We start from the raw sequence: 25,052 nt of genomic DNA on the forward strand, positions 1-25,052 counted from the left end.
TGATAATTTTATTGTCCTTTTATTTTGTATCCACATTAAATACTATTGTGATATTTATTACTGAAAATGTCTAAATCATTGTGAATTCTATAATGTCACTAAGTCAATAAATAAATATAATTTTCAAAAAATTATATGTAATATTCGCTTCAAGAAATAAGTTAAAATCTTCAAATATAAGGCATTTGGTATAGTGGTATGATTCTCACTTAGAGTGCGAGAGGTCTCGAGTTCGCTTCAAAATATAAATAACCCAATCCTCTTTTGATTCATATGAAATATAATCTTTTCCTCATTCACAATCTCAATATGAGATCCATTATGAATATCTTTTAAAACTAATGCATTAACCATCACAAACTGTGCTTTTTAGATATTGATATTCTAGCTCTTCTAGAGCTTTCAATTAATTTTGTACTATCAAATATTGGAATATATTTGTTCATTTTGGTACCAAATAAGATAAATATTTTTTATCTATAATGATAAAATTTATTACTACATTCTCATATAATTCCTTAAAGAATATTAACAGGACAAAATATTTGGGCATACAACACATATGTGACCAATAATCTTTCATATCACATTGATAACATAAGTTATCTTTATCCTTTGAAAACTTATCTTGAGAACTCTCATTGTTCGTTTATTTATTACTATGTTCCCACTTTTAGTGGTCCATGAGTATATCTTTTATTTATGTTTACAATCACTTCGGGGAATGCAACAAATCTAGTAGGATAGACTTATAAACATCCCAATATATTCTTTATTTCATAATCACCATCACAAACGTGCATGAGATTTCAAATCAAAATTTATCTATTCATATTTTCATGATTAATGTCCAATTATAATAAACATTATATAATAAATAAAACATAGTAAAATATACCTGAAGATCTTTAACATCAACGTCATCTCGTTGACTATTATCACGAGTACTATTACAAGTAGTAAAAAACTTTGTTTTTGTAATAATATTTACAATCTAATAGTAAAAATCATTTGATAAATAATCAAAATTTTCGTATACGATGCTTGAAAATTATCTTATACACATTGTACCAAAATTTAATACCACATATATGTTATAAAATCTTATCTTGCTCTAATAAAATATTTATAAGTCTAATTTAAAAGATATCATACAGTCATTCAACATTAGCAAGTTAATAAGAATAAATAGATCCTATCAAATTTCTCTTTAATTAACAATGGTAGGTTAATAACACTTTCCACCATAATTTTAATAAAATTTCAAGAATATTTAATACAAGTAATTTAATAATCAAAACATCTAAATATTATGCATAATATAACTTAATTTAAAAACTTCAAAAGAATGATTTATAAAAAAAATAGAGAAAACATACCATATTAATAGCAAACGTATCTAATCAACAATTATGTCTTTTACATAAATAAAAAATTAACTCGGAAAGGCAAAAATCAAGTACCATCAGAATGTGAAATTTATGTCAAATAAAAATTAATAGTAATCATACCTTAATTGGAAAAGAAAATATGGTCGAAATATAAAAATTTCTTACCAAATCTATATTTTACTCATACTTGTACAATAAATCAAAGATCGGGACTAAGAACCATAATCCATTCTAATATTGAATCTTTCAACATCTTGAAAATGAAATTGTAAGGGTGAAAGTTTAAGGTGAAAAAGAATTTGGTATGTGGGATAGCTTCGAAAGATTTTGAAAAAAATAGAGAATCATCGTGCTGATAATGTGTTATAAAAAAAAGAGAGATGAAGAGAATAAAGAATAAAGAATAAAGAAAATATGAAAGCAATAGATAATGTACTTTATTGATCAAAAGGGATGATTACAATGCTTCATCACGTCTCTATTTATAGGCATAAGAAGTATAAAAGAAGTAGAGATCTAATTCTAATAGCTATTAAATTTAAAGTATATCAAAACTTTATCTTTATCATAATGGACATCCACTTAATAAAATATTCATAACAATTTTAACATTAATTGTTTGTTATTTTAACTTATTAGTAGTAAGTATACTTAGACTTTATTCAAGTTATAACTTTATATTAAAATAAATAAAATAATCACAACTTATTTTTAAATAGAGTTATAACTAAAAATTTTAAATTGAATTATAAATATTCTTAAGTGTCAATTTAATACTGCCATAAAAAAATCAATTCAAAAGTTTTTTAAACTCTTCTTTTATATATATTATAGATAATTTTATTTTTGAAAATAAAATCCTCCATTTTATCTTATAATAACAGTTTACTAGACAAAACCCAAATTGTAACTAACATTAATCAGTTTTTTTTTAAAAACCTAGACTGTTAAAAAAATCCAATCTTCTTAAACTTGTTGGGAACTCCAAACTGTATTAAATAGCATAGACAACTTAAGGTTTACATTATGATTTTTATTTCACTTCTCTTTTCACATGAAAGCAAACCAAAATTTTTAAGATAAACATCATAAATCATATAAATAAACTATCATAATTAAGTTCAATAATTGTTAATTTGAAATCATATGACATATAAGGGCATAAAAATAAATTTATTAAGTTATTATAATTTTATAAAAAATTAAGATTAAAAATGTTGAATTTATAAAAAGAAAAATTTGATAATAAAAATAATTTATTAAAATTTATTTTTGAATAATCTTACATTTTATAAATCAAACATGTAAATTTTAGAATAAATAGAATAAGGTAATCTTATATCCCATCCATTAAAAGTTGCACACCATTTCTCCTGCCAAAATCCCAATAACAAGATCCTACAATTATGGTTGGATAAAAGTGGAATGCCAATTTAGGGAGATTGGGTGGTGGAGCTGCACTTTAATAGAAGAATCATTTTTCATTAATATAATCTCCACCTAACTCAAATTTATGACCCCTAAACCAAAGAAATTGTGTTTAGATTGGTCTTTAAGTTTCAATTATAGCTTTCAAGTTTTACCAAATTACAAGATTCCCCACGTATTATGATCACATTCACATGCTAAAACACAGCACAAAGATAAAAATTTGTTGGCACACCAAACATTTCTTAATTTCCTTCGATAGTAAAGTTGTTGGCTACAGTTAATGATATAGGTCCACCCCACTTTGCGTTAACATCGGCAACCAAGCTATGCTATGCTTAGTAATCCAATTTATAAAGCTGCAAGATTCATATTTTGATTTAAACCATATTTTTCGACTAAATTCAATCACTACATTAAGTAAACACTATCACAACAGCTGGGTTTAGATATATCCAACGAAGAAGTTAAAGCCTGTTAGGTTTTGCTGCAAATTCCAGTTTCAATGAGGCTGGCAGCATTGCAGATTTTTATGGTGACACTTTGAATAGATTATGCCGTTGAATCAATTGAATTTGTTGATAAACATAGCACTAGCCATTGTATTTCACAAACATTGATTTTTTTTTTTCTCTCTTTACAATGAAAACTGGGTTCGGGTTTCGGATTCTGAAGCTGAGTCTGCTATCAGAGATTAATTTAGCAAGATGTAGACCTGCAAATAGGGTTTTGTTCTTGGTTTTGGCATTGAACATGGCACCAGCTGACTTTGTCTCTCAGCTCCTGGAAAGCCCTCATTGTTTCGACATCGAATCCTCCAGCAAACTGCGACAAATAGAGTTGTATAAGCAAAAAAGTTAAAAAGAGTGTTTTGTCCTAAGTTGTAGAAATTAATGAGAATTATTAACCTGATGTACGCGGAATGCAAATCTAACTCCTTGAACAATCAGCTCCTTTTCCTCAGGCCCGCCCCCAACTGCTTCGAGCTCTGCAGATACTCGTCTCATGTACTTCATCGCTAATTTGACCGACGCTAGCTTGATCTGCAACAATTGATTGGCATTTTAATGAGTTAACAAACACCAATAGCAGCAACAACTGGAATTCATCATTAGAAAACACATTGAGACATTTATACTAATATTCAGATTGCATTTTACCCTTTCTAAAAAAAATAGATAAATTAGTTCTTATAGGTTAAATCAAAGACCAAATAAATTATTTTGTTAAAAATTTTATCTATGTTTACTGTTAAAATCTAATCCTTATACGTCGAAATGAGGTACATGTGAACATACAATTGTCCAAATAAATCAGTTTACTTTTTTATCAAACATTCTATAACTAATTTGGAATAAATGGGGCAAGATACACAGAATCTCAACATGAAAGGACAAACAAGAACGGAGTAAGTTGATACAACTTTCATGTTTGTTTTAGATGATATAAAGAAAGCATTATCAATCTCATCAACAATAACCGTTACGATATGCAGTGCCTATGTTGTTTTAACCCTTAGGAATGTTGGATAAAGATCCATATAATGATGAAAATCTTAAAGAAAATTGAACATGCCCAAAATAGATAGAGACCCACACTCGAGAACGAGTCACATAAGATTGAGAATCCTATTCTCTTCGAATTCCACATAAGCAACCGTCATTTTGTCGCCTAGCAAATACTAGTTAAAGTATAATAATACATTTTCCCTTCGCGAGATCCAAAAAGCTAAAGATTAGTTAAAAGATAGACCTAAAATCTAAAACCAAATTGAATTGACCCATTAATTTAAGAACGAAGATGAGTTTACTCAATTTTTTAAAATATATTTGATGCATCATATTCCGTACTTATATATATTTAAATTACCTGGCACACAATTCCAGTTTCAAGCATCCAATCCATAGGAATTTGGAAACCTTTGTATCGGCTTGTAGCAGATTCTCTCATTCGCGAGAGATTGTAAACGCCATGCTCTAACCTGCACCCATAAACAACTGAATCAGAACAAATTCATTAAAAAAAAAAATGCATCAAAAAGCATAAGGATTATATACTTTTCAAGTAAAGTCTGCATCTTCTTGAGAGCCGGAGCACAAGGTTGGCGGGGATCATCACGAAACAATGAAGCCTCGGATTCTAGTTTCTTGAGATCACAATACCCAAACGCCGCCTCCCGCAATGCATCCGCCTTCTGTTCTGGCCATTCAAAATGCTTTAGCACCGCTCTTTCATCCACCTAATATCAACAACAAAACACACTCATCACCTATGATTCAAATTTGAATGCTTAGTAGAGAAAATATAGCATAAATGTACCAAGTAAGAGAGCTCGTCGTCCAGCCATTTAACAAAAGGCACGACATCCTCAATATCTGTAAACGCGGCATTCTCAACTTCTTTGATCAAAAACCGTATGAAGTCTCCTTGTGTTTCCACATCTGTCTTTATCTGTTACCACAAAATTATAATTATCACTAAATCAAACTGATTTTAAATGGCTAAGGATATGTAGGTTATTATTTGAAATTCAAAAATTACACCTTTTCTTTTCTTTTTCTAAAATTCCCAATCGGTTCTGTCTTATCTAAAACAAATAAATCAAGAGAGAGCAATTGACAACTAGTCACCTGTCACAGTGGCATTATCGTAAATAAATACTAAAAAAAATACTCGAAACTCACCGCCAGCAAATGAGTTGACCGATTCTCAATCTCCCCTATCATATCCCTTGAATTGGCGGTTGCCGGTAAAACCTCCGGCACGCTACAGCCACCCGCCTCTCTTTTTGATTCCCTGCGCATAAGCGAGTGATAAAACTCCACAACCTCCGGAACTCTCTTCACTTTTGCTGCAATTGTCCTCATCCCCTTCTGAGGCGGCGGTGGTGGTGGCGGCGCAATAGCTTTTATAGGCGGAGGCGGTGGTGGAGGAGGTGAAACTTGCTTCACTGCTGCCTGAGGAGGCGGCGGAGGTGGTGGTGGTGGAGAAATTTGTTTCTCTGTGGAATCAGAGGAGCTATTGGATGACGTGGATGAAGATGAGGACGACGACGAAGGTCTCGGCGGTGGTTTTGGAACTCTAGGAACACGAGTTCTGATGTTAACACTAGTAGACTCAACGATTTCCTCCGACTTACTCCTCGAGTGTCTGGGTCTCTCATTTTCGATTTCCTCTCTTTTGAACTCCGAGCTCTCAACTTTCTCATTACTGAAAGCACTAAAAACAATGGCGTTCGTACATTTATTATTACTATTATTTCTCTTAAAATTCTTTATCAAATTGGACTTCACACTAACTTCCACGAACCCTTGAAACTGCTGCGAAGAGGAAATCAATTCGTCGGTTTCCGCCGTAATCTCCGCCTTACTATTACGATCAGAAGAGGAAGACGACACCGTTTCCTTCAGCTCCGCTATCTCTTCTTCCATTTCTCTCACTTTCTTCTCCTTCTCCTCCTTTTCTTCTTCAATCTTTCCCTTCATCTCCTCTACTTCTGTTTTCAACATCGCGTTTTTGTTTCTCAAGCCCTCAATCTCTTCCAAAGCTCGTCCCAATTCTGCATTTTTAACGACGATCTCATTTTCCAGCACGGGGACAATGGCCACTGATTCTTTTAAAAGCTTGTGCTCTAGAAGCTCTGTTCTGAGCCTGGACTCTCGTTCCCTCAACTCTTCCACCAATCGGAGAAGCTCAGTGACATCTGGTGGACGAGGCTGGACTTGAGCCGAGGATCGAGGGAAATAAACACCAAATGAACGTGAGAAAACAGCTTTTGCTGAAGTAGTGTTCTTGTTCCCTGAGCTTGGGGATGGCGATGGCGGTTTTGATGGAGTATCATGCTTTGAGTTCGCAGATGATTTTTGAAACCCCATTGCCAATCTTACCTTACCAGCCACCATTGATAAGGTGTGTTTTTGCTTTCTCTTACTCGTTTTCTATGGTTTAGGGTAGGATTGATTTTTCTAAATTGTGATCTGTAAGAAAGTGAAGGACACCCAACAAATGTCCTTGTCAGCTTGGTTTTTCAGACAGTGAAGTCTGGGAATTTGTGGAAATTTGAGTAATTGAAAACAGGGGGAAAAAAGGAACGTTAAATCGGTGTAGACGAGAGTTGAGAGTATAAGAGAGGGAAACTACTCTAAATTAAAGAACAAGAAAAAGAAAAGGAAAAAATTAAAAATGTACGAATATGGAGGAACGGTCTTCTTTTCTTGGTTCCATTTGAAAAAGGAAAAAAAACATCATTCATTTTCTAAATGAAAACTATTATTCTAATATTTTTATATTTTTTGTTTAATTATTATTTTATATTTAATAGGTTAATTTATTAAAAAAAACCTATTTCCAAAATTATTTACGAAAATGAGTCAATTTTTTAATTATTTACAGAAAATGTTCAAATTCCTTAAAAGCGCATCCACATCAACGCGATTACAGAGGATATGCCAGCAAAATGCATCCTTGGGGAAGCATTTTTGCCATATCAGCATAAATTGCACCCTCATAGACGCATTTTACTGATGTGACAAATACACTCCCCCAAGAACATGTTTTAGCCCATGTTTAAATTTTTAACAAAGGTAATTTTTTTAAATATTATAAAAATAGACCAATTTTTTTAAAAATTTACAAGAATAAACCTTAAAAAAGACTCAAAGTGATAGCAACATTTTTTTTAAGGTGTTATCAACTAATATGGAAATAAAATTTATAGAGCAAATCTTTATATAGACTCAAAGTCTCATTTCCTTTGTTTTCTTAAGTAATGTGGGATATGATATATTTGTATATATAGACTCATGAATAGGTTTACAGCTTGTTCTTAAATAATGTGGGATTCCTTCATCTTTTAACTAATAACATGAGACTAAATGCTACACTATATTTTATAATTTTTTACAAAACAATTTCTATTTTTATATTTTGTTAATATTTTCTCATATTATAAAATTATCTTTTGAGATATTTAATTTTGTTGCATTTTAGAATTGTTAACATATACAAAAGAACTATTAAAAAAGAGAACAAATTTCACATATAAACTTGTACATGCAATAATCTTCTATACAACTTTAAATGTTTGAAGTTAATATCAATGCAATTCTAATTTTTAAAATAATTTTCTATTATTTAAATTTAGAAGTTATACTTTTAATTTTTAATTTTAATTTTATTTTATATTATGAATGTTTGATTAATAAATAAATGGTGAGTATTTGGCACTAAAATAGTATTTTTTTGTAATTTTAAAAATTGATATATCTTTTTAAATATTTACTTATTTTTAATATTTTACTATACTAATTGATTTTTAATTCTAATTTTAATTTAATTTTCATCACCTAATGAATGCTGATAAATTTATTTTAGATGTATTTTGACTAGATAGATAATCTATTTAAATATGGTATATAATTATGTTAAATAAGTTTTTTTATAGAAATATATAATAGACATAAAATATAATAATTTTTTTCATTTTCTTATATCTAGATTAAATTACATTAGTAGTCACTTAACTATGATTTTTAGCTATCGAATTATAAAAACTTACAAAATGACCACTCAACTAGTAATTTTTAAATATTTATTTTTAATATTTTACCATACTCATTTTATATTTTATAAATTTTTACTTATAGAGTTTAAAATTTTTATTTATAATGTAACAAATATTTTCTTTTTGTAAAAAATTTAAACTCTAAGTAAAAAAATAAAAATATAGTGTAACTTTTAATCTCATGTTGTCAGTTAAAAGAGAAAGGAATCCCACATTGTTTAGGAACAAGCTGCAAACCTATTCATGAGTCTATATATACACATATTCCATATCCCACTGTGCTTATAAAAATAAGGGAAATGAGACTTTGAGTCTATATAAAGTTTTGCTTTGTAAGTCTTGTTTCTATATTAATTGGTGACACCTTTAAAAAAAGTTGTGTTATCACTTTGAGCCTTTTTTTAAGGTTTATTCTTGTAAATTTAAAAAAAAAATTTGGTCTATTTTTATAATATTTAAAAAATGACATTTTTTAAAAATTTAAACACGGGCTAAAATGCATCTCTAGGGGAGCATTTTTGTCACATTAGCAAAGCGCGTCCACAAGAGTGCGATTTGTGCTGACATGGCAAAAACGCTCCTCCAATGACGCGTTTTGCTGACACAGCCCCTGACTTCGCGTTGATGTAGACGCGCTTTCGGGGAATTTGACCCTTTTAGGTAAATAAAAAAAAAAAGTGACCCATTTCCATAAATAATTTTGAAAGTGGGTGTTTTTTTAGTATATTTACTTATTTAATATATTTTTTTTCATTTTAAATATAATTCAATTCGGAGCATTATTACTGCATGAATGGTAAAATGAACTCTTTATAAGAATTTTTTTTTTTGAATTATAAGAGGAGGACAAAATCTTAATAACAACACAACTAACGCGATTTAAACTCGGGCTACACCTGTAGCGATGAATACTCTAGCTAACAGGGCAACACACAGGATTCACTCTTTATAAGCTTTTAAGACATTGCATATGTAACATCCCAAAGCATTTTGCATGCAGTTTTTATACGTTATTGTTGTTCTACCCTTATGCTATGGCTATCCCATGGTGTCAAGCTTACGCTACAGAGGTGTTTGATGGGAGTGATTAAGTGTCCGTTTGTTTAACTGAAAATAGTTTTCGGAAAATTATTTATGGAAAATTATTTACTTTTCTAGAAAAATTAATATTTTTTGGTATTTGAATAAATTTGTGTAAAATATTTTTTATTGTTTGACGAATTTTCTGAAAATATTTCATGTAAGTCGCTTTTAAATGAAACAAACATACATTTGAGAATTTATTATCTTTTCATTGTTTAATTGATTTTATTTTATATCTATTAAATTTATGCTTTACATAAGTTTTCATATATTTCAATGATTTATTTATAAATAAATACATCAAATTAAATATATAATAGTACTCAATTATTAAGCTAGAATATTAACAATTATAAATTGAAAACAACCAAAGCGAATAGATGATTCCTAATTGTATTATAAAAATAAAAAACAATGATTGAATAATAATAAATTAGCTTTCAAACCACAATTAGTACTACAAATTAATAATATTATCCAAGTGCATAATTAGTAATACACCACATGATGACTACATTATTGTCCAATTAATGTTGAATTGTCTCAATTGATCTATAATATCTTGATATCATCACTCAAAACCTTACATTATGACCAATTATATGTAAAAATATAATTACTTGCTCTATAATTATTCACAAATTTAGTTGATTGTAACAAATTGTTCATGCTAAGAATGTCGCACAAATTTAAAAAAAAAAAGGAAGAAGAAGAAGAAGCAATCAGCCTCATCCTTATCACATTAATACAATGTTGGTCATCTCTATATAAAATTCTATTAATATAATTTTCTCTTTCATAATCTCGATTCATAAGGGGGTAAGAAGCAATTTCCTTCCTAGTTTTTAATTTTTTAATCCAAAGAGCCACAAAAATTAAAAGTGAAGCCACGACCCCAACAATTGCATTATGATCTTGGTTACAATCCATATATACAAAATAGTGTCACACAAATATTTGATCATTAGAAAAGATAATTTTAGGTTGTGTTTGAGCTCAAGAACTAACAAAACCAACATCAACAATGAATAATACAAATCGAATAGATTTTTGAGCTCTGCAATAAGTTAAAACTTTAGAAAAACATAAGTGAGAAACTAAAAACAAACATTCAATTGAAAAGAATGATAGCAAAACATACAACTAACAAATATAATCATAAAACGGTAAAAGAATTAAGCAACAAAAATAAAAACTTGGGAACAATCGACAACTAACAAAGATATGTTTATAACATTGATAAGATGTCATCTTACTATGTGCGAGATACCTCAAAAGTAGTATTATCGTTAGAGTGATCTAATTTCATGCTAATAAGTAACCATAAATCTCTAAATTGATCTTTATATTATTAACTGTGATGTGAAGTTCTCATAGTTATCATTAATCGATTGAGCCTTAGACAATTTAGATTTTTTTTTCTAGCTATAATAGTACAACATCATGCGTTGTTATTATATGATGCCCTTTTCTTGAGAGAAATTGTTCCTTAAACCCTAGTGTCATCAGAAAACTACTAAAAAAATAAACGACAGACTTCGGTTGTTTTTTAGCAAAAACTATTTTTTTGTTACTTGTATATTCTGACAAATGAGATGGGTAAAAAGCTGAACATATTATTGGCAAAACCATAGACTTAGATAGGCCTAAGATCCTTTGATTTTTAAACTTGAAATATTAAAGGGTAAACATGTGCATTCACAAGCCAACAAACAACCTCAGGTGCAAATTCTTTTCCTTTATTCAAAAAAAGAAAACTCCAAATAGATTATAGAAGAGACAACTAATTCAAAAATGAATCAAATGATGCAAATGTCAAACATAAGAGAGATGAGCTGCCTTGGATGGGGGAATCCTTTGAATCAGAGGGGTTATGAGCAACGATGAAATTGCAAGCAATGAATTTGGGATAAATTATTTTTTTAACATGTTTTCTTATTGTTCTTGCTAATTATTGCTTTTCTTTTTTCCTTCTGCTACTTAAGAAACAACTTTTCCAGCGATAATTGTGACCAATTGACTGAGAGTAAATTTTACTTCACATATTTTTTCAGCCAAGTTTCATTAGAACTTACAACAGTTCTTCTGTTCTTCCACCTTGAATCTATATATGAAACTAGAATCCTTACATAATTTTCAAAACTAGCACTAAGCTTCTTAAACAATATTTTTTTATATATACTTACAATCTCTGAATCTTGATAAAGATGAATTTCTTTAACCTTGTTGAGTATAATTTCATGATTATTCCAAGTTGTCAAGTTTATAGAATGCAAATTCATTTAAGAATCTTCTTGTACTGGATATGAATTTATAAACCGGTATATCTTATTGTACTCATTTTGACATCTCCTTGTAAAGCGGTTATGTCATAACTAAGCTTGCGAAAATAGAAAGGTTCATGATCTAGCTCTCCATAATATAAAACTAAGTATATTCTTTTATAAGACATGAAAATGAGTAATATTTGAAATATGTTTATTATATGCATAAAACTATTGGGTAAGTCCAAAAGAATTAGCAACCTTTTAGCACATAGTTTGAGGAAAAATACTGGGGAACAATTAGAAACAACCCAAAAATTAATTCATCTTAATAAGAGAAAAGTAAAACTTTGAATAGCAAAGTTTATCGCATCAAAGAACCAGTTCCAAAATCCCTAAGCTTACATATAGGAAACTAAAAAGTTAAATCAAACCGTATAAAATTTATCATTTCCTTATTATCCCAATTTGATCATTCCATAATCAAGCTTAGGGTTTTATAAAATTCCAAAAGCTAAAACAAAAAGGCAAGACCTTTTTTTTATTCTAACCCTCCAAACCATACTCAGGACCAAAACTTGAAACAACCCAAATTAGAAACCGTAAACAAAAACCAAAACAATGAATCAAAAAGGGATTTTTTATCAAACATGGACTCAATATAAAAAAAATATATTGCATATTAAAGGTGAAAACAAAATTAACCTGTAAAGTAAACAAGGAAAGAGAGTAAGCTGCTGAAGAGTGAAACCAGTAAAAGACCAACGAGAAAGTCAAAAACAGAAAAATGTATTCTTCCTCAATGTCTTGTTGAATCAATGTGTTTTTGGATGATGGGATGCTAAATCATGACACAGGCAAAGGTGTGTTCGATACAAAGATGAATCCTGGGTCGGGGTCGTAATTAAAGGGGAAGGGGAAGAGGGTTTAACAAAGTGTTCAGATGTGAAAAGGAGAAAGATTGGAAAATGTTTCTAAAAAATGGCACCATTTTCTCATATTTTGGAGAATGTTTTACGGTGGGAATTCATTTTCCACCAAACAAATATCGGAAAAGGCTGAAAATATTTTCTGTAAAAGTTTTTACAAGTAAACAAACGGACCCTAAAACATTATTGAAAGAATTATTGTTTCAACTTCAATCTAATTTAATGGTTTTAACTTTTCAAATTCACCATTTTTAGGGTAGTCACATCTAACCCACTCTAACTCATATCCTAAACTTGAACTTAACACAAAGTCAATTACATATTCCTTCATAAAAAGTCAATTACTATCAAACGGAAATCCAGTCATCCATCACAAAGACAAATGACTCATGACCATGTTTACTTTTCATCAACCATGTAATGCCAACGAAAGGATATTTACCCACATCTTAGGCTATGAATTCCATTGTTGTGAATGATGCTACATAAAGTAGAAGTCGTACACCCAACATACCAACTTTTGATTCATTATCTATTCAAACTCAGGCTTTTACTTACATCAAAGTGCACGAGTCACACGTACGTAGTCTGCCATCCACTCAGGATTCAGGTATGCCACACTATGAACGTCACAAGTGAATAAATCCATAAATGTATTTAGGATCTATTCTTCTTGGATCCTGTCTAATGTACTATCAGTCCAGTCAGTTACATCTATATTTCTATCTTTTGGGAGTCATCCGCTCCGATGCCTAAGACAAAACATATCCCCAATTGGACTTGATAGATGACATATTAGTTTTTCAATTGGTTTGCTCATTTCCTATTAGATTAATGACATGTTTAGGTTCATTTACTAATATAAATTGTCTTTTTATATTATGATCCAACCACATAATACCGCTTAGTATTAATTAAATATTAAACAACCAGTAAGCAACATTTGCTTCCATTTTGCTTTGTGTGCAAAAACTGTTTGAGGACCATATACAAAGTATTAATATGATCATGAATAATTTATTAATCAATCTGTTCGAAAAATTACATGTAACACCCCGTACCCGAGTCCGTTACCGAAGTCGAACACAAGGTGCACACAGACTTAACTTAATTGTTTTCACAGTCCATAAAAAAAAATTTCCAGACAAGCTGGTTACTGCATCACTGTCGCCTTAAAAATCATATCTTGAGTTTCAAAACTCGAAAATCAGTTTTGTAATTTTTCCCTAAAACTAGACTCATATGTCCATCTACAGATTTTTTTCTAGAATTTTTGGTCGAGCCAATTAGTACAGTTTATTAGTTAAAGTCTCCCATGTTACAGGGGTCGACTACACTGACCTTCGCGCGTTACAACTTGAATATCTCCCTGTACAGGGCTTCAATACTGATGCCGTTTATTTCTATAGAAACTAGACTCAAAGAGGAATCTATACATATATGGCATGACTCCTAATTATCTCTGGTTAATTTATAGAGAATTTCCAAAGTCGGAATAGGGGATCTAGAAACCGTTCTGGCCTGTTTCACGAGAACTTTAATATCTCTTTACATATAACTCATATGACCGTTTCGTTTCTTCCATATGAAAGTAGATTCATCAAGGTTCATTTACATAATTTATTCCCCATTTAATTCCATTCCTACAAATTTTAGTGATTTTTCAAATCCACACCGCTGCTGCTGTCAGCATCTGTTTTCAAGGTAAACTTTACCTATTTCGTGGTTCCCATGGACCAACTAGAGTTTTGTCATACATAGGTCCACATATAATCATATTTAGCCATTCCAATGGCTGATCATTTGCCCAACACTTCCATTCCAGTCCATAGTCACATCATGAAACCATACATATATACATAAACACAAATGGTCTAATGCCATACTCCACTTCTACGAGCCATTTTCGCATGGCCGTACACACATACATCACAAAAAGTACTTGAAAAACAACAAAGGGTAGTCCTATACATGCCATTTCAAAGGTCAACCGAAATTGTACCAAAAAGGGGGCTTTGATAGTGTGGGAGACTTCGACTTCCAAAAATCCCGAGTCCGATAGCTGACGAGCCAAAATCTATAAAACAAAGAAACAAAGAAACGGAGTAAGCAATTTATGCTTAGTAAGTTTGAGCGAAGAATTTAAGCACAACCGAGGTATAACATTCATATAACTAAACGGATAATTCCGTATATACATACTTTCAAATCATTTCTACTTTACATTGCAACCCCTATGTTCATACATAAGGGATCATCTTAGCCAAATACCGGAAGCTCATTACTCAACTGAACGAATATTATTCGAAGGAACTCAACTATTCCAATGCACATACGAACATACCTCATTGCTGGAATTTTTGCAAGTGTATTAACTGAAATTTTTACAGCAAGATTGCTCATTCCCGAATCATGTACCTTCAGAATTTAACCGGATATAGCGACTAGCTCGATTGTCTTCGGGACATTGCCCGGTTATAGTGATTCGCACAATTGCCTTCGGGAATTAGCCCGGATTTAGTAACTCGCACGAATGCCTTCAGGACTTAACCCGGTTTTGGTAACTCGCACAAATGCCTTCGGGACTTAACCCGGTTTTAGTCACTTAGCACAAAAGCCTTCGGGACTTAGCCCAGATACCATTCGAATAACCAAGCACATATATCAACAAATCAATACACATTCTTATTACATTCTCATTACCAAAGCTCAAACACAAGACACTTATCATATTTACAATTTCGGCTCAATAGTCACACACAAAGAGCATGATTTCGATTTGCTTAAAACATGATCTAATCAAATCATAATTTAAGCTCTATTACTCAAGAACTTACCTCGGATGTTGTCGAATGATTCTGATGGCTATTCGACCACTTTTTCCTTCCCTTTATCGGATTTAGCTCCCCTTTGCTCTTGAGCTTAATTTAACAAGTAAATTGATTTAATCATTTGAGCATCGAAGAGGAATTCAAGGTACTTAGCCCACATATTTTCATTAGACATTAAAGTCACATATGTACGAAATCATGAATCAACTCAACACATTAGTTAGTACTCTCCTTAGTCAATTTTCCAAGCCAAGAATAGGCATCAATATGCTTGCCTCTAACCGAATGCATGCACACCAATCCCCTCATGTGGCGAATATGCATGTCCATGTTGAGGCCAATTATACACTTAATACCACACATAAACGGCATACATTTTACTAACTAACGATTCCATATTGTAACTCAATACGCATCAATCATTTACTTCATAACCAAACATCATCATATGAAAATATATACCTTGAGATAGTTTATATGTCATACCAATACATCATGTGCAAACATATATATATATATATATATATATATGCTAGAGCCGAATCTCAAAGTTGATTATAACTAAACATGAACATAAATCCAAAACACAAATCTTACCTACCATGCAATAAGCATAAATTATACTTATGGATGTACCATGGCCGAATACATCACAACACCATACCATTTCAATTTTGGTCATGGTTAAACAAAGAACTTAATGTCTCACTCAAAAATGCTAAAAAGAAAGTCCAAGAGCCATCAATCCACCATCACATGTATCATTAGCAAGCTTCATATTTAACATGCAATGGCATTAACACAAAATCCACCTTGGCCGAATACCACCCCCATGACATAGCAAGGATTTGAACCATGGGCTAATTAGAACTCAAGCTAGCAACTAAAAACATGCATAAATCTCATGGCACAACCTCAACATACCTTAATCTAGATACAAGTATGGCCAAACCTCCTCCTAATCCTCTTCCAAACCAAGCATGAAGCAAAAACCCCTTCCTTCTTCCTTAGAATTTTCAGCTCAAAGAAATGAAAACAAGGATGAACAACAATTTTTTTTTCTCTCTTTTCTTCAACTCACGGTAATAGGGGGTAACACACACATTCTTTCTTTTTTTTTTTCTTCCCTTTCATTATTCAATTCCCATGCTCATTATTTTATTTTTTTCTTACATACACCATTGTCACAACATGTTTCATGACATGTTTTTCCCATAATCCCTTGTCATGGCCGGCCACTAGCTATTAGGGGGGGAAATTTGACATGCAAGTCCTCCCTTTTGATTACATGCACTATTAGGTCCTTATAGATTAGCCTATCACATTTCAAAAGTGTCACACAAGTCCTAATAACTGAATTCACATGCAATCGACTAAATCGAAACTTGAAATTTTCACACATTCATAAATACATATTCTAGACAATAAATATTACGCTCAAACATTTCGGTGACTCGGTTTAGCGGTCCCGAAACCACTTCCGACTAGGGTCAATTTTGGTGTCACAACTCTCCCCACTTAAGAAATTTTCGTCCCGAAAATCTTACCGTAAATAGGTTTGGGTATCGCTCTTTTATAGAATTCTCGGTTCCCAAGTAGCTTCTTCCATCCCGTGTTTGAGCCATAACACTTTTACTAACGGAACCCTTTTGTTTCGAACTCCTTCACTTCACGAGCTAGGATACGAATCGGTTCTTCTTCATAACTCATATCGGCTTGAATTTCAACCTCGATGGACTAATTACGTATGACGGATCGATCTATAACGTCAAGCATCGAAACATGAAAGACGTCGTGAATCTTTTCAAGTTCGGGGTAAAATCAAACGATACACAACCGGACCGACTCGTTCGGATATCTCATATGGCCCGATGAACCTCGGACTCAATTTGCCCTTGCGCCCAAATCGAGTATCTTTTTCCAAGGCGAAACTTTAAGAAACACTTTATCTCCCACCGATACTCAATGTCTTTTCGCTTCGAGATCCGCGTCGACTTCTCGACGATTGGAGGCTATCTTCGATTTTCACGGATTACTTTTACTTTCATTCAAAGATCTTTAATCAAATCCACCGAAAATTTTGCTTTCATCGAGCTCGGTCCAAAACAATGGTGTACGGCATTTACGCCTGCAAGGCCTCGTAAGGCGCCATCTTAATACTTGATTGAAAACTATTGTTGTGCGAATTCAATCAAAGGTAAATATCGTTCCCATGAACCATCGAACTCGAGGATGCAACATCTCAACATATCCTCAAGTATCTCAATTATCCGCCGGATTGACCATCGGTTTGGGGTGAAAGGCGGTCTGAAATGCAACTTGGTACCCAAAGCTTCTTGCAATTTCTTCCAAAATCGCGAGGTGAATCTCGAATCTCTATCCGACACAATGTAAATCGGTACCCGTGTAATCTCACAACGAGAAACGCATAATTCAAATAGTTTATCCAATGAAAAATCCGACGCACGGGATAAAGTGAGTCGACTTAGTCGGTCTATCAACAACAACCCAAATCGCATCCTTCTTGCTTGTCGACAATGGCGGTCCGGACACAAAGTCCATTGTGACTCGATCCCATTTCCACTCGGGTATCGTGATCGGTCAAGTAACCTCAAGGCACTTGATGTTCGCTTTCACTTGTTGACATATTAAACATCTCAAACAAAGTCGAGATGTCTCGTTTCATACCATGCCACCAAAACCGACGCTTTCAAATCGTTGTACATCTTCGTACTCCGGGTGATTTGACATTCGGCTACAATGGGCTTCGCTCGAATCATCGAAATGAGTTCAATTCCTTGGAACACACAGACGACTTCGAACCTCAAACAATCATCATCATCAATTTGAAACTCCGATTCCTTGTTCAAACACACTCACCCGTTTTGCAACCGACTCATCGTCGACTTTCTCGAGCTTCACGAATTTGATGAATCAATAATGGTTTGGCCTTTAATTCACTACTAACACATTGTCGGGTAGAATGCATAAGTGTACATTCATCGTCAGAAAGCAAACAAAGATTTCCGCTTAAGGCGTCCGCAACCACATTAGCCTTTCCCGGTGATAATCAATGACAAGCTCATAATCTTTTAACAACTCGAGCCAACGCCTTTGTCGCAGATTCAAGTCTCTTTGAGTCATCAAATATTTGAGACTTTTGTGATCCGAAAATACATGGCACTTCTCCCCAAATAGGTAGTGTCGCCATATTTTCAAAGCGAATACGATGGCGACTAGTTCGAGATCATGGGTCGGATAATTTTTCTCATGTGGCTTTAATTGTCTCTACGCATAGGCCACAACTCGACCTTCTTGCATCAATACGCAACCCAACCCAAGTAGGGAGGCGCCACTATAGATGACAAACTCTTTGCCCGATTCGGCCGCACTAAAATTGAGCTTCCACAAATAAGTTTTCGCTTGATCAAAACTTTTCGACATTTTTCCGTCCATTCGAACTTAACATCTTTTGAAGTAGCTTCGTCATGGGTATGGCTATCATCGAGAAACCTTTCACAAACCGTCGGTAGTAACCAAGTCCCAAAAGCTCGAACCTCAAGAATACTTCTGAGGCTTCCAGCTAAGTATGGCTGAAATTTTGCTCGAGTCGACTCGAATACCCGATCGCAGATACCACATGACCCAAGAAGCTAACCTCCTTAACCGTAACTCACACTTGTGAACTTAGCATACAACCGCTTATCTCGTAAAATTTGCAACTCTAATCTCGTGTGTTCAAAGATGTTCGGTCTCATCTCTTGAATAGACCAAGATGTCATCAATGAACACAACTACGAACCGGTCCAAATCATCGCCTCAAGATCCAATTCATCAAATCCATAAATACCGCAGGGCATTAGTGAGCCCGAACGGCATCACTAAGAACTCGTAGTGACCGTACCTCTTTCGAAAGCGGTTTTGGTACGTCCAATCTCGAATCCAAGAATCGATAATAACTCGATCTCAAATCTATCTTTGAAAACACCGAGGCTCCCTTTAGTTGATCAAACAAATCATCAATACACGGTAACGGATATTTATTCTTTATCGTCACTTTATTCAGCTGACGATAGTCAATACACAACCTTATGGTTCCGTCCTTCTTTTTCACAAACAATACTGGTGCACCCCAAGGTGAGAAACTTGGTCGAGCGAAACCTCTATCCGTCAATTCTTGCAACTAAGCTTTCAACTCTTTTAACTCGGTTGGTGCCATACGATACGGAGCTATCGAAATCGGCGTAGTCCCAGGTACAAGCTCAATACCAAACTCTATCTCCGAACAGAGGCAAACCCGTAATTCTTCTGAAAAACATCCGTATTCACAAACCACCGCAGACAGATTCGGTTTTATTTCTAACTCCTTATCATCAAGTACATACGCAAGGTATGCTTCGCACCCTTTCTTACATATTTCGGGCCAACATTGATGATATTACAATGGCAACCCTTTAAGTCCGTAGACTCAACTCGGATCATCTCGTTATTTGCGCACCTCAAATCAATAGTCTTGCTTTTGCAATTCACAACCGCATCATGCACGGTCAACCAATCCAACCCAAGAATAACATCAAATTCATCGAACGGTAAAAGCATCAAGTCCGCGGAAAACAGAACCTCGAATTACTAGGGGACATTTCTTACACACTTTGTCGATCAAAGACGCAGCGACCCAAGGGATTTGACACCGAATTACGAACTCAAGAGACTCAATAGGTAAAGTCTTCTTGGATGCTAAGGTTTCGCATATATAAGAGTGAGTAGAACCGTGGTCAATTAAAGCAATCACATTAGTATCAAAGAGAGTGAAAGTACAGTAATAACATCTCGACGAGGAAGCATCCTCGCGTGTGCATATTGCATAAGCCCTAGCAGAGCGCCGAGCCTCGGATCTGGTCGTAGCATCTCTAGATCCTCTCGACCACCACTAGCATTGCCCGTATTTCTAGATGGTCTACCTCGGCGGTGGTAGCGCTGGTTTCCCACTGATCTACATTCTGCTCGCACAACCTCGGCAATCTTTAATGAAGTGGTCAACTGATCCGCACTTGTAACAGAGCGGTCACGGAATCTACAAGTTCCGAATGCCATTTGCCACAATGTCGACACTCGCTCGTCTCGACATTCATTCCCAACACTGGCGATCAAGTGCCTCGTGTACCCACAGGGTCGGTCACGATCTCGCCTAAAAGGCCAAGTGCCTCTAGACCGCCCACATCATCACGAAATTTCTTTGATGCTGTTGAAGAGACTTTCCGAGGATCTTTTACGAAACTCTCCGCTTCCCACATCAACTTTTTGTTTTTCTTTTCTAAGCTCTTCGGCTTTACAAGTTCGCCGACAAGTACTACGAACTCTCGTATTTCAAGAATGCCAACGAACATTTTATATCTTCATTCAGCCCATCCTTGAAGCGTTTACACATGATAGCCTCGGACGAAATACATTCCGGCGTATCTACTAAGTCTAACAAATTTTCGCTCGTAATCGTTGATCGACATAGAACCTTGCTTAAGCTCAAGAAATTCCTTCCGCTTTTGATCAACAAATCTCGATCGATATACTTTTTCCAAACTCGGTTTGGAAAAACTTCCAAGTTACTTGCTCTCGGGCACAACAAGTCGAGTACTCCACCAATAGTAGGCGTAATCGCGTAGCAAGGAGATAGTACACTTTAGGCATTCATCGGTGTACAAGATAGCTCATCGAGTGCAGGATAGTGTTGTCCAACCAAAATTCAGCTTGCTCGGCATCGTCGCTATCCGTAGCTTTAAATTCAGAGCCCCATGTTTTCGGATTACATCAACTGGGGGCTTATTTGACCTTATTTGGTCAGTTACCGGAGGTATTGTAGGTGTGGAGGTTGTGTTTGTTGGGAATGGAAGTTGTGGAACAGCCGTATTAGTTCGAATGTATTGGTTGAACCAATCATTCATCACGCTATAAAATGCTTGTCTAGCTTCATCATTTGGATTACTAGCATTAGGTTGAGAGTCCGCCTGCACTGTCCCTTGTGCGGGAGCAGGCGCTACACTCTAAAGATCATCAGCTACCGCTCGGTCGGGATCGGGATCCATTACTATAAATAAACACATTTGCAAATGTCAGAAATCACCACACTATCAAATAATCACATAAAATGGCATGTATAGCTAGACCCAAACGCATTACGGTAGTCCTAGAATCGACTAAACCGTAGATCTGATACCAATAAAATTGTAACACCCCGTACCCGAGTCCGTTACCGGAGTCGAACACAAGGTGCACAGACTTAACCTAATTGTTTTCACAAATCCATAAAAAATTTCCGCAAGTCGGTTCTTGCATCACTCGCCTTAAAAATCATATCTTGAGTTTCAAAACTCTAAAATCAGTTTCGTAATTTTTCCCTGAAACTAGACTCATATTTCCATCTAAATATTTTTTTCTAGAATTTTTGGTCGAGCCAATTAGTACAGTTTATTAGTTAAAGTCTCCCATGTTACAGGGGTTGACTACACTGACCTTCGCGTGTTACAACTTGAATATCTCCCTGTACAGGGCTTCAATACTGATTTCGTTTGTTTCTATAGAAACTAGACTCAAAGAGGAATCTATAAATATATGGCATGACTCCTAATTATCTCTGGTTAATTTATAGTGAATTTTCAAAGTCGGAACAGGGGATCCAGAAACTGTTCTGACTCCTAATTTGCCCAACACTTCCATTCCAGTCCATAGTCACATCATGAAACCATACATATATACATAAACACAAATGGTCTAATGCCATACTCCACTTCTACGAGCCATTTTCGCATGGCCGTACACACATACATCACAAAAAGTACTTGAAAAACAACAAAGGGTAGTCCTATACATGCCATTTCAAAGGTCAACCGAAATTGTACCAAAAAGGGGGCTTTGATAGTGTGGGAGACTTCGACTTCCAAAATCCCGAGTCCGATGGTGACGAGCCAAAATCTATAAAACAAAGAAACAAAGAAACGGAGTAAGCAATTTATGCTTAGTAAGTTTGAGCGAAGAATTTAAGCACAACCGAGGTATAACATTCATATAACTAAACGGATAATTCCGTATATACACTCAAATCATTTCTACTTTACATTCCAACCCCTATGTTCATACATAAGGGATCATCTTAGCCAAATACCGGAAGCTCATTACTCAACTGAGCGAATATTATTCGAAGGAACTCAACTATTCCAATGCACATACGAACATACCTCATTGCTGGAATTTTTGCAAGTGTATTAACGAAATTTTACAAGAAGATTGCTCATTCCCGAATCACGTACATTCGGAATTTAACCGGATATAGCGACTAGCTCGATTGTCTTCGGGACATTGCCACGTTATAGTGATTCGCACAATTGCCTTCGGGAATTAGCCCGGATTTAGTAACTCGCACGAATGCCTTCGAGACTTAACCCGGTTTTGGTAACTCGCACAAATGCCTTCGGGACTTAACCCAGTTTTAGTCACTTAGCACAAAAGGCTTGGGACTTAGCCGGATACCATTCGAATAACCAAGCACATATATCAACAAATCAATACACATTCTTATTACATTCTCATTACCAAAGCTCAAACACAAGACACTTATCATATTTACAATTTCGCTCAATAGCCACACACAAAGAGCATGATTTCGATTTGCTTAAAACATGATCTAATCAAATCATAATTTAAGCTCTATTACTCAAGAACTTACCTCGGATGTTGTCGAATGATTCCGATGGCTATTCGACCACTTTTCCTTCCCTTTATCGGATTTAGCTCCCTTTGCTCTTGAGCTTAATTTAACAAGTAAATTGATTTAATCATTTGAGCATCGAAGAGGAATTCAAGGTACTTAGCCCACATATTTTCATTAGACATTAAAGTCACATATGTACGAAATCATGAATCAACTCAACACATTAGTTAGTACTCTCCTTAGCCAATTTTCCAAGCCAAGAATAGGCATCAATATGCTTGCCTCTAACCGAATGCATGCACACCAATCCCCTCATGTGGCGAATATGCATGTCCATGTTGAGGCCAATTATACACTTAATACCACACATAAACGGCATACATTTTACTAACTAACGATTCCATATTGTAACTCAATACGCATCAATCATTTACTTCATAACCAAACATCATCATATGAAAATATATACCTTGAGATAGTTTATATGTCATACCAATACATCATGTACAAACATATATATATATATATATATATATATGCTAGAGCCGAATATCAAAGTTGATTATAACTAAACATGAACATAAATCCAAAACACAAATATTACCTACCATGCAATAAGCATAAATTATACTTATGGATGTACCATGGCCGAATACATCACAACACCATACCATTTCAATTTTGGTCATGGTTAAACAAAGAACTTAATGTCTCACTCAAAAATGCTAAAAAGAAAGTCCAAGAGCCATCAATCCACCATCACATGTATCATTAGAAAGCTTCATATTTAACATGCAATGGCATTAACACAAAATCCACCTTGGCCGAATACCACCCCCATGACATAGCAAGGATTTGAACCATGGGCTAATTAGAACTCAAGCTAGCAACTAAAAACATGCATAAATCTCATGGCACAACCTCAACATACCTTAATCTAGATACAAGTATGGCCAAACCTCCTCCTAATCCTCTTCCAAACCAAGCATGAAGCAAAAACCCCTTCCTTCTTCCTTAGAATTTTCAGCTCAAAGAAATGAAAACAAGGATGAACAACAATTTTTTTTTCTCTCTTTTCTTCAACTCACGGCAATGGGGGGTAACACACACATTATTTCTTTTTTTTTTTCTTCCCTTTCATTATTCAATTCCCATGCTCATTATTTTATTTTTTTCTTACATACACCATTGTCACAACATGTTTCATGACATGTTTTGCCCATAATCCCTTGTCATGGCCTGCCACTAGCTATTAGGAGGGGAAATTTGACATGCAAGTCCTCCCTTTTGATTACATGCACTATTAGGTCCTTATAGATTAGCCTATCACATTTCAAAAGTGTCACACAAGTCCTAATAACTGAATTCACATGCAATCGACTAAATCGAAGCTTGAAATTTTCACACATTCATAAATACATATTCTAGACAATAAATATTACGTTCAAACATTTCGGTGACTCGGTTTAGCGGTCCCGAAACCACTTCCCGACTAGGGTCAATTTTGGGTTGTCACATTACAAGTTTACAAATGAATATACTATACTCAGGGCACTAGATCCAACATATCATGTGTTTGATAAAATGCTTCTTTGAAAGTTAGGTTTAATTATGTGCTAAATTGGTTCATGGATGGTTGATTAATTAATTGTTTGTTTAGGTTAGTGTTTAGTCTTAATTAATTTATTGTTCAATTAGATTGAAATGCTTAATACGCAAGGCTTGATGAATCTAATGGAAAATCTTGATAAACGAGACAGAAAGGAGAGTTTATTATTAGATAGTTCGATATAATTGTACTAAATAGTGAGACTAAGAGGAGATTTATATGCCTTGGTGAGGCCGAGAGGAGAGCCTAAGT

At 34.2% G+C, this 25,052-nt stretch overlaps 1 protein-coding gene across 1 annotated transcript; it reads right to left on the minus strand.

The window, feature by feature from the left end:
* Window positions 1-3,346: 3,346 nt before the first annotated feature.
* Window positions 3,347-7,013, minus strand: LOC108471055 (protein CHUP1, chloroplastic-like). The gene is made up of 6 exons (XM_017772624.2): window positions 5,504-7,013; window positions 5,139-5,270; window positions 4,877-5,058; window positions 4,689-4,800; window positions 3,728-3,862; window positions 3,347-3,644 (listed from the first exon to the last, which is right to left on the minus strand). Exons 1-6 carry the CDS (start codon window positions 6,719-6,721, stop codon window positions 3,519-3,521), a joined length of 1,905 nt encoding a protein of 634 aa, XP_017628113.1. The 5' UTR covers window positions 6,722-7,013; the 3' UTR covers window positions 3,347-3,518.
* Between the last annotated feature and the right edge of the window lie 18,039 nt (window positions 7,014-25,052).

The sequence above is a fragment of the Gossypium arboreum genome, chromosome 6 (genome assembly GCF_025698485.1).
Source record: "Gossypium arboreum isolate Shixiya-1 chromosome 6, ASM2569848v2, whole genome shotgun sequence".
Classification (NCBI taxonomy): Eukaryota; Viridiplantae; Streptophyta; class Magnoliopsida; order Malvales; family Malvaceae; genus Gossypium; species Gossypium arboreum.